Source organism: Parasteatoda tepidariorum, chromosome 9 (assembly GCF_043381705.1).
Source record: "Parasteatoda tepidariorum isolate YZ-2023 chromosome 9, CAS_Ptep_4.0, whole genome shotgun sequence".
Classification (NCBI taxonomy): domain Eukaryota; kingdom Metazoa; phylum Arthropoda; class Arachnida; order Araneae; family Theridiidae; genus Parasteatoda; species Parasteatoda tepidariorum.
In genome coordinates, this window is record NC_092212.1 from 74,429,699 (window position 1) to 74,441,146 (window position 11,448).

Sequence of the window (11,448 nt, forward strand, 5' to 3'; positions counted from 1 at the left end):
CTTTAATGGACATAGAAAATATATAATTATTATAAATTTAATTGAGTACATTTCATTAATATGTTAATAATAACTAAATGAAATGATAGCAGGATTTGTAAAATAATCAGATGCACCGGAAAAATAAATTAAATTTAGGAATGTTGATTATGCGAAACAATAAGCAGTAATAAATGAGATGTAATTTTAACTCGTTAACAATATGTAGCGATAACCTTATATCATAAAATAACAATAATTTTCGAACAAATACGAATTTCGAGAAAAACTCTCCTTAAATTTATAATTGAAGCTGTCAATGTTAAAGGGGGGTATGTTACAAATCTGCACTTTTGAGATAAGCCAAAAAAAAAAAAAAGCGGTGTCAATTGTGAAAAGATTGTTTTGACTGCTTTCAAATTGTTGGATTTTTCTTCTTCAAGCAGTCTAGAAAATTACTCGATATTTGATAATCGGTGATTGATATTCCAAAACCTACAAAAAACTTATTTTCATAAAAATGCTATATGCCCCATTTTAACAATTAAATATGATCTTATCTGCACGTCAAATTTCAACTCTGTAGTTTCCTTTCAGCGGTCAGTAGATAGACCAACTTTTTTTTTTTTTTTTTTTTTTAATGTAAGTTTAACAGTTGAAAGCCCTCAAACTAATCATCAAATCGTTTTTTTTTTTTTAATTCCATTGAACTTATTGTACATTTTTATACACACCATTGTAATTTCAAGTTTCTAAGTCTTATAGATTTTATTTTGAGCAACAAATTTAATCATTGAGCTGCAAATTTAATAATAATTAATTGATACAAATTTAACCTCGGCGCAAATAATAACTTTTTGCAATGTAATTTTCATAAGAGTGTTAAATATATACAATATATTGTATTTGTATCTTTCTGATGTTAGATTAATATCATTTTGCTACTTGGGTATATTCGAGATGATTACTGAACAATTAGAGAAAAAAAATAATTTTTACGATTTTACAAATTATCGACCTTTGTAATCCATGGTGTTATTTTTAAAGAGCCGCGATGACTCTTGGTAAAAGCATTGAGTTGCCATCGTGAAGGACTAGGGTTCGATCTCCAGTGGTGGCTTGACGCAGATTCAGCTTCAGACCGTTGAGTACCAGTACCAGTAAATGCTGCTTACTCGCAATACTCACCTTATTGTTATAATCATGAAGTTGGTCACAAAATTAAGAAAACTTAAACTTTATAAACCTTCTGGTTCTCAACGGACTGTTTCAGGAATACCAGAAATTTCTAAAAGAATTCGACTGCACATTTCCCTCAGCTCCTCGATATCCCAGCTGCCTTCGTCGGGATTCATATGATGCTTGAGCTTTGCTGTCCTCCATACATTATCCTAATACAATGAAATAAGGAAAGATCATGCCGTATTTAAAGAGAATAAACAAGTAGGTAGGTACTTTATTTATGTAGCACTATAACTGCACAATATGCTATTCGCGATGCTCTGGTAAACATCCCTGAGGATGATCCGAAGACACACCATTGCAATTTTTATCCTCTGCTTTGGTAGGCCGACGACCTGCTCGCACAGTCGAGCACTTTACGGTAAACCAGTATAACGAGGACTAATACTGCGCATGCTCGGTCCCTATGCAGGGTGATCAAAGTGGTCACCCACCCGCTTACTGATAGCAGTCAGTGATGCTCGACTTCTATGTTCTACTCATGTTCTACTCTGCAGAGGATCAAAATTGTTATGGCATGTCTTCGGATGTTTTCCAATCTGTTGTTGATAGCATATCGTGCAGCTCGAGTGCGACGTAAATAAAGTACAGCCTGGAAATGAATCCTAAGAAACCTAAGAATTGAGGCCGTCATGTAAGCTATAAGCTGACTAATCAGTTCAGCATTAATTCTTAGCATTTGTTAGCTTTTTCTACTCCCACGTTTCTTCCCGGCGGTTTCGTATTGTTATGGCTTAGCGTCCAAAACCTCATTTTTTTTTAAAAATTATTATTGGCGTAGTATCTTTTGTTTCTGTAATATTCTTGATTATAGGTAAAAGGAGATGAACTATTTTAAATATCATGGTTTTCTTTGCTTTATTAATCTAATTTTTTAATTTGAACGCTCAAAAAAAATTTTTTTTGTAAATATTTTATTCGACTGTGAAATGTTTCTTTTAAAATGTCCTTTAGCTCTCCTAACAAGCAACAGATTCGCTCTGATAAACAATCTATTACTTTGTTTCAAGCTATAATTAGTATTTGAATGTTTTATATTAAGGGTAAAAAATGCCTGTTTCTTATATAATGTTGGGAGCCATATTTTATATTCCAATAGATTGTTTAATTAGTTATTGATTTGAAAGTTTCAACATTTAATTTTAATCATTTCAATTGATTATTCTAATTCAGAATGAATCGAAGATTTATTTTCTTGTTAAAAACAATAGGATATTCTAATTGACTCTGTCAACTGCTTAATAACATCTGCATGACATTGACTACAAATTTATGCTTCTGCGCAACTTAATTCTGCATCCATAATAGGATTTTACTGGTAACTGTTATAAGAACATTCAAGCTTATACTCAAAAATAATTGAATTTATATTTGAATAATGAGAGAATTGGAAGAAAAAAAAATGGCATTAATTGAACATTTTTGTTTTGCAGCCATCTATGAATATAAAAAGAAAAAGAGATTATATTTAAATGGAGAATTAAAATTATTCAAAATATTTAAATAAAGCTTATATCAAGTTACACATTTATTAAAAATTGGAGTTTGATTTTGTAAATTTTTGTAGATCTCTAAAAAAATTTTGAGATTTCTGCATCGTGATCTGTGGCAGAGTAATTGCTGGGCAGTGTCCCGCAAGAAACTAAAAAAAGAAACATCACAGAAAGGGACCAACTTGAAAGGTATAACTCTTTTTCCCTCCCGGGCAAACATCTAAATTTTTAAAAAAAATTAATTTGCAAGTTTAAACTCTATTTGGCAATTGTAGTTGGCTTGACAGGTCACGATACAGAAAAATCTCAATAAAAATATTTTAAATGGAAATATAGCTAATTTGTGCAGCTCTAGTGTGATGTAAATAATGTACCCGCCTACCTAACTTACAAATATTGACTTAGTTTTACCGAAAATCGATAAAAATTTTAGCTAAATTGTTAATTAATGTTTAAGGTGAATTATTAAATTTTTAAGCAATTTAATAAAATGTTAAACCAAATCAGATTTTAAAATATAACAGGTATCTTTTTCTTTTTTCAATATTTTTTTATTTTTTTTCCACTTTGCCACATTTCGCCATGTTCTGTACTCTGTCACATTTCATGCTATGACACATAAATATATACTTGCAGTTACAAGAAACTGTTTTTTTGTCACATATGTTTCAAATTATATTATCAACCTAGGTCTTTTAATGGCATTTGTAAACATAATAATAATGCTAGATTTTGAATGTACTTTTTTATTAAAAAGGTGAAAAAACTATGAAAATAAGTTTTTTTTTTATTTCTAATGGTGAGGCAATACAAAGAAATAATTAAAACAACAAATTCAGAGTAGAACAGATGACGTAAAAGAAATTGAATGAAGTCATTGTCGCATTAAAAGTTCTCTTGCACGAATATAGTGCCGTCTCAGAGTCACCATGGAGCGATGAGCAACGGTGGAGGTGGTCTCTATTCATCTATGAAAATAAGTTATAGAAAAATATTTATTCTAACCATAATGTGTGGTTTACACTTCTGATTACCTTCTCCGAATTTCACGAACATTAGCCCTCTCTTTTTTAACTATGATGCTTGTGAACAGACTGCAAATGTTAAACAATGAAACAAAACATTTAAAGGATATGGCATGTTTATCTTTAAGGACTATAAACATTTATAAATCAAACTAGAATGTAATTCAGTGTCACAATCTATCGCATTAACTATAATCGCTTAGATGCCAAATAGATTTTAAATTATTTTTATATTAAAAAAAAAACATGTAGATGTTTGCCTGAGGGTGGCAGCGAGTCGTACCTTTCGAATTAGTCTTTTTCTGTGACACGTTTTTTAGTCTCTTGCAGGCTGCTGCCCGGAAGTTGCCAAGACATGGCGATTATTTTGCCACAGTTAACGATACGGAAATCTCCCCTCAAAAGACATTTTAAATTTTATAAAAATTATTTTAAATTATATTTTGAACTGTTTTAAACTTGATTTGTCTACTGTGTGGCAGTTTTGTTGTGGGAAATGCTTGAAGGAAAGAATTCGATTTTAATTCTAACTTGAGATCAGAATCTAAAAGCACTTATTATTCGTTTCTTTTTGGGTCTTATTTTAGTCCTTTTCTAAAAGAAAGTAAACAGTTTGGTAAATCTTGAAATGCGTAAGTTGAATTAAAATTATATAGATGCTATTTCTTTTCTATAAAAGATAAAGAAGTATAATATGTTAATGAACAGGGATATGAAAATGTGTTTTAGTTTTTCAGAAAAGAGAATTGAGATAAGAAACATTTGAAAAACATATGTAGGAAGAATGTTTTTTTTTTTTCTATATGTGCAGTGTATATTTAGATAAAAATTAGTTTCTGTATGATTTATTTTATTTATTATTTTTGTTTTGAGTCAAAGTTTTAGCTAGTTTTTAGTTTTTTCACAGGGTTACACAATTTTAATGATGATAAACTGAGTAGTAGTTCTAGTTTCATTTTCCCCTCTCTTTTCTTTTGTTTTGCATCTGCGAATGGGATTGGTACAGCTTTGTATATATCATTGTATAGTGATACATATTTTTTTTAAAACTTTAATACTTATTTATTATATAATTACGTGTCTTTTTTTTGTTAAAGAATAAATTATGTTTCAGTTTTATAATATTAAACTGAATAACAAAGCTATATACAGTACACTCTCAATTATCCGTGCGCGCATTATCCGGTTTGCAGATTATCCGTGCTCATTCCAGGGTCACACGAAAAATATAAAGAAAAAAAGTTTCAGGATTAAAAAAATTTGATTCGTGAAGTTATAACACTACCAAATTTTTGGAAGCAATCGTTATTGGATTGCAGTATATGGAATATCAGTAGCATGGTCAAAGGTAAAATCGTCTATATTATCACGATCTTGGGGAAAGATAATATCGCTTGATGAACAATCTTCTTCAGATGTTCAAGAAAAATATGATAACAGTATTCTCGAACAAGCAAAAAAATCTAAGGTTTCGAAATTCTTGATGAAGAAAATTTCGAAGATTGGTTTCAAAGTGATGCATGTGAGCCTGACTTCCAGCATTTGACAAATGAAGACATTGTTATGCTGCTAAATCAAATAGTGATGATAGTAACTGATGCAGAAGATATAGTAAATGAGGGAAATACAATTTCTCATTCTGCTGCTCTGTAAAAACTTCATTAGATTATATGGGAGGATTTGATTACGGTGACATTACTGCGGTTCGTAAAATATGCGTATCGATATATGGCGAAGAGCATGCAAATGTCGGTAATTTTTATATTTTTTGTACTGATATTGATTTTTTCTTTAATAAAAGGAGTTTTCGGATTATCCGTGTTTTTCGATTGTCCGTGTGACCTGTCCCGGTGATTAACCCGGATAATCGGGAGTGCACTGTATATATAAAACAAGAATATGAGTATTTAATATACTGTGTTTAATTTAAAATGTATACTTTTAAATCCAGGTGCTTATTGATAGTTTGAGAATGGTTATTATGATTAATTTTGCTCCCCCTGAAGAGGGAATTCATCATCAGGAACCAAATACGGTTGCCTATTATGGCAACAAAGAATTAGGAAAAGGAACTGTTTACATAACAGAAAAGTAAGTTTTTTTTTTCTTCTAATAACTTATACAGGGTGAGCCAGTCAAGCCTGCATTTTTGAAAAGAGCGGGAGAGCCGTGAAAGTGGGGGGAGCGAGCTACCAAGGTTACCATTTGGTCCCCCATAACTAAGCATTTAAGTCGCCATGGAGCAGTGGTCTGAACAACAACGCTCGTTCGCTGTGAAAGCGTTTTACCAAAGTGGTAGTTATGCAGCCGTTCAGCGTCGTTTCCGGACAAATTTTCAAATTAATTGAAATAGGCCAGTGCCCTCTGTTAATTAAATCAAATTGTGGATGAAAAACTTTGAAGCAATTGGTGATCGAGAGAATTCATCGGCGTATGCTCCGTGATGTGATGAGTAGTTACAGAAATCGCCTACAAGAATGTCTCGATCGGGGAGGACACCATCTCACTGGAGTTATTTTTAAATGTTGTTTCTTAATTGCTTTTTAATGTAGATTAAGATAGTAACAGTAAAATTTTGAAATATCCATCCGTTGATTTTTTACAGTCACTTCAAAAATGCAGGTTCGACTGGCTCACCCTGTATTTAGAGAGATAAGAAACAATGAAAATTATGAAAAAATATGACAACCGAAGCTTACGTCTTCGAGGGGTACCGGCTCCAGAAGCCATAAATGCAAAACCTTTTCTATCGAGAGAGCACAACAAATTTAAATTGCTCTCGCTGTACTCCAAAGGTTTTGTCAAAGTCCCGGAAGAGAAAATACAATACAAAATACATTAAGCAAATACAAAATCAAGACTAATAGATTAGAATAAAATGATCAAAAACTTACTTGGAAACAAATCCTATAACCAAATTACAGTACTGACTACCAAGCAAAGTTTTTATTTAGGCTATATTGTTATATTTAAAAGATATTTAAAACATTTAGTTGAAACTAAAATTATTTTATGTTAGCAAAATGTGAGTGTTTTACTTGTTTTTTGCTCTTTTATTGTTTTTTGTTCATTTCAGGGTTCTGTAGTTGCTCTGATTTTTCTGATGAAAAATATTTTGTTCTTATTTGTCCTGATTTTTGCTTTTTTTCTTGGTATTCTGGATTTGTATCATTTTTTTTTTATGAATAGTATTGCAGTTTTCAAAATGATTGATTTGTGAAAGATTTAGATTTTTGATTTAAACCTTTTTATTTTAATTAATAATGCTTGTAACATAATAATCTCAAACTTTAATAGCTTAAACTTTTAGAGTGATCAATAATTATGATGCTCAGTTCAGACAAATAGCCGTACCTAAAAGACTTCCAGTTTCCAGTTTTTTGGGAATTCAGTCATTTTCTGAAATGGAAAACTTTATTAACTATTCGCTTTATCAAAGTTTTTCAAGGACATACTGTCATTTACTATTTTCATCAAATGCAGTAATAAATTTTGTAGGATGGAGTTTTGCTGTTACATAATTATTTATTCCTCTCTTTCATTTGATTTTAAAATGATCAATACCAATCAATAATACAGCAATCATATCATAGAATTTTTAATGGTCTGCTGAGGGTTCATCCACCAAATTACTTTTGTACAAAAACGTTAAGCAACATATTTGCTGTGGTTTCGTCTCAGGATTGTTGAAACCTTAATTTAAAATTATTTTATTAATGTAATCTCTTGTTTGTTTACAAATTTTAAATAAATATTGGTATGTGGGTATAATAACTAATTTATGCCAGTTAATTTTTCTAAAGCAACAATATTATTCAATTTTTTTTTCACTATTGACCACAAACTGTTATGAGTTGATCACTGCTTCATTAATAAAATTAAAGTGAGAGCTTTTGAAATTTGCTGCTAAATTAAGTAGATTTAAAATTAAAAATAGTGTGTTTTATTATTCTTTTGCAATAAAATATGCTATTATACTTAAGTTAGAGCACATTATATTGTTTTAAATTTATTAATTGTCTTTTTTTTCTTTTTTTAAAAAATCTGGTTTATGTTGATTTTTTGGAAAATGTCCTTATTTTTTAGAAAAAAATTTCCTGATTTTGTTTTGTTTTGTTGAAAAGTGTTCCAATTTTTTTCTTTCTTCAACAACAAAGCCTAGTATTTTCACAAAATATTTTATTTTCTGATAAATAAATAGATTTATTTAGGTTTATTTTTCTAAAGTGCTCTACGAATTTATATGTATGCTGTACATAACATTATAAAAATTTGTGTTGCGGTTTTATCATGTTATATTGATCATACTTTCTTTCAGTATCTTTTGCTGGGTTTCCCATAAGGGTGAAGGTTTCTCTTTGGAGTACCCTAATATATTTATTCATGCAGTTTCCAGAGATGTAACACATTTTCCTCATGAGTGTTTGTTCCTCATGATTGATGGAAAGTTCTGTAAGTATAACAGTTTTTTTTAAGTGTTATTTTTTAAAAAATATTTTTTTACTAATTTGTAAATTTAAAAAGCTTATAAAATTTTTACTGAATATTGTATGTATTTTTTACTGTGTGAAATTCCATTATTAGCATTTTATTAATGTGTATCTAAATTTTTCTTGTAAATATTAGTATCTTTTTTTAGAAGTTCTTTCATTCTTTTTGACATTTGTCAACCAATTAAATATTTCTCTTTGTCTTTTTCAGTTTCTTGTTTTGGTTTTGGTTTTAGCGTTAGTTAATACAATTTCCAATATTTATTTTTTATTAATTTAATATCAGGTCTGAATGTTTTTCTAAATTTTGACTAATTTTCCGTCTTTTTTTTTAAAAAAAAAACTTTTAAAACTGAGCGAGTGGGAACTGTATAAAATTTAAAACGTAATAATTAACAATAAAACAGAAAGATCTACCACTGAGGCATTTTTGTGATATGCGTTGCTGAGAAAATGAGAAGAGAGAAAGTGCCTTTTTTTTTTATTTAAATTAAAAAATTATCAATTCACTTAGATAAAATATTTCTTTTAAAAATATTAAGTCATTTTGAAAATTTTATGAATGAAGAGTGAAAACCTAGCAAACTTTTTACCCAGATTACGTGACTGGACACACTACCCTTGTAAGGCTATATCAGTTAAGAATAAATTTGNATTCCCCGAGGAACTTCTTGGAAGATCTCTTATTTAAACTACTAACTTCAAGAGGAAACAGTAAAGAGGCGGGGGGGGGAGCTTTTCGGAATCTCATTTACCCATAGCTTTTGAGCTAGAGGGAAGACAAGTTGATTTCAAGAAAAGTATTACTAAGCGCGGGGAGACAGGTCAAAAAAATCCTTTCTTACAGGAAAGTGGTATCTTTTTGGAGGGGACACAACAGGGCGCATTTAATTATATCAGGGTAGGATAAAAGGAGTAAAGGGCAATAGGGCGGATATTTTATATCAAAAGGGCATACGGGGCGGGCCGCCCCGTAAACCCCGCTTATAATGAACCCTGCATCTGACTTGACCAAACACTAGGTTTCTCCATCTATTGATGCTCAGGTTTAAAGATCTTTATCTACAAAATTATTCCGTCAGGTGTTCAGTCTTCCACTCTTTTTGGTTGCCAGTAAGCTTTCCGAAAGTCAGATTCTTAACTGAGTCTCAATATTCCCTTCTATAGATGTGACTCATTTTATTCTATAGAATTTGATAACTGAAATTATGTTTGGTTACTTAAATTTTCCTGTATAATTCGTAATTGTACTGAATCCACCAAACACTGTTAACAGCACCAAAGATGGCCCTTTGTATTTTTCTTTAAAATATTTGTTTTATTTTCCTCAGTATTATTTAAAGACCAGCATATGCTGCCTAAAAGTAGTATGGGTTTCATTAGAGTATTATGTAAGTTTTAGTTTCAATGGAAATAAGCTTTGATTTCAGTTGGTCCCTCAATTCAAAATGACACTTATTAGCCATCGTAAGCCTGTTTTTAATTTCTGTTTTGATATCATTAACTGTAACAGTTGTACTTTAGGTATTTGAACTGACTAACATTTTTTAAAATATACATTTATCTTTTGTGTTAAATTATTTTGTTCAAATTTTTTTATTATGCATTTATTTTGATATATTAAGATGATAACATTGGTATTATATTGCTGTTTCTCTTTATCAATATTATATTTCTCTTAACTGTTTTAAATTATTAGCATTGATTAAATTAATATTATTTTATTTTACTTTAAGAACTTGGCCACTTACAGGGCTGATTGTGCTCCGGAAAAAATCCGGATTTCCGGAATTTTTGCTAAGAGTGATCCGGAAGTTTCCGGAGATCGAAGGTTCAGACGTTTCAAAAAATCCTTGATCACAAAAGCTTCCGGAAATCAAATTTTTAAAGGTGGGACTTAAAAACGCAGTTTATTTTATTTTTTCGTAAGAGAGAGCCAGAGAAATACTTTATAAGCTTATGTTCATGATTAATATTCATTTTTTATCAGTAAATAGTTGTTATAATCATAAACTCAAGAAAGAAAGACATATTTGTAAATATTAATTACTTCTCCAGGTCATCATAGGTATATGTAAATGGTATAGGTATGCGTAAAATTTTAAATATATTTTAATCAAACTAGGAAATACTGAGAAAAGGGAAAAAAAAACTTGTTTAAATTATTTTTTAATTTTTCAATTGAAAAGTTTTTTTTTTTTTTTTTTTTTGAAATTTTTCCGGAATTTTGACTTGGGCTCACAATCACCCCTGCACTTAACAAATAGTTTGTGGCTGAAAAATGTAGTGGTTTTTCTAATTTTGCCAACATTTTACAGTCTTTTAAGAACATTAAGAGAATTTGCGACAAGCATTTTCCTCCGACATACTGCACGAAAAAATGTTCGTCGCATGTTCTTCTGTAAAAGAAAAAAATATTAAGTTCAGGCAAACCTAGAGTAAGTCATGAAGTTTCAATTACTGAAAAAAATACTCCAAAATATTAAAATGAAATCAAATTATTTGACGAGAACTTCCCTGTTGCATAATCTTAAGTTTTCATTTGTATAAATAAATTTGATGAGTTCACAACCATGATTTACAATTTTCGCTAATAATGGCAGTTCTGGTCAATAACTTTAAATTAGGGATACAAAAATATTTAAAGAAAAAAAGTACCTTTACAACTTTTGTTAATTTTATGCTGATGACAACCAAAACAATTAGAAATGAATGACGGAAAACTGGATCCTACCACATGATTTTCCCCCCAATAAAAATGCGAACCAAGCTCGCTTCGCTCGCTACTAACTTAGATACATTGCAAATGCACAAAATTCTAAGAATTCAAAACAATCATTCAAATCCATATAACAACTTTTTTTTAAAAAATAATTACATGTTTTTAGTAAATACTATGTCATTAAAATTAATTTGAATTCAAATAAATGACATGTAATTCGTTAAACCTATTAGAAATGTGCTATAGTATAAAATCTTAAGACAAAATTTCTGAAACTGATATCTCTTTAAAAAGGTTAAAATTTTGGCTATAATTAAGTCTATTAAAAATTGAAATAAGTGAATTGCAATGGAAAAACCTGCATAAACAAAACATTGAATTTCGGAAGAAATCTCATTTGGTGAGAATGCTCTCTCTTGTCAAAAAATACAAAATAAACTGACCTCAAATAAAACTCCAAGGACTTCGAATCAAATAATTAAGGAAACTACTATCAC

At 29.9% G+C, this 11,448-nt stretch overlaps 1 protein-coding gene across 1 annotated transcript in view; it reads left to right on the plus strand.

The window, feature by feature from the left end:
* Positions 1–1,879: 1,879 nt before the first annotated feature.
* The window catches only part of LOC107439898 (chloride nucleotide-sensitive channel icln), a gene marked incomplete in the record, with an annotated part of 15,670 nt that continues 6,101 nt past the window's right edge, over positions 1,880–11,448 (plus strand). Inside the window, 3 exon segments of the mRNA XM_043040237.2 lie at positions 1,880–2,035; positions 5,691–5,830; positions 8,058–8,191. Coding sequence (XP_042896171.2) covers positions 5,712–5,830; positions 8,058–8,191 — 253 coding nt within the window.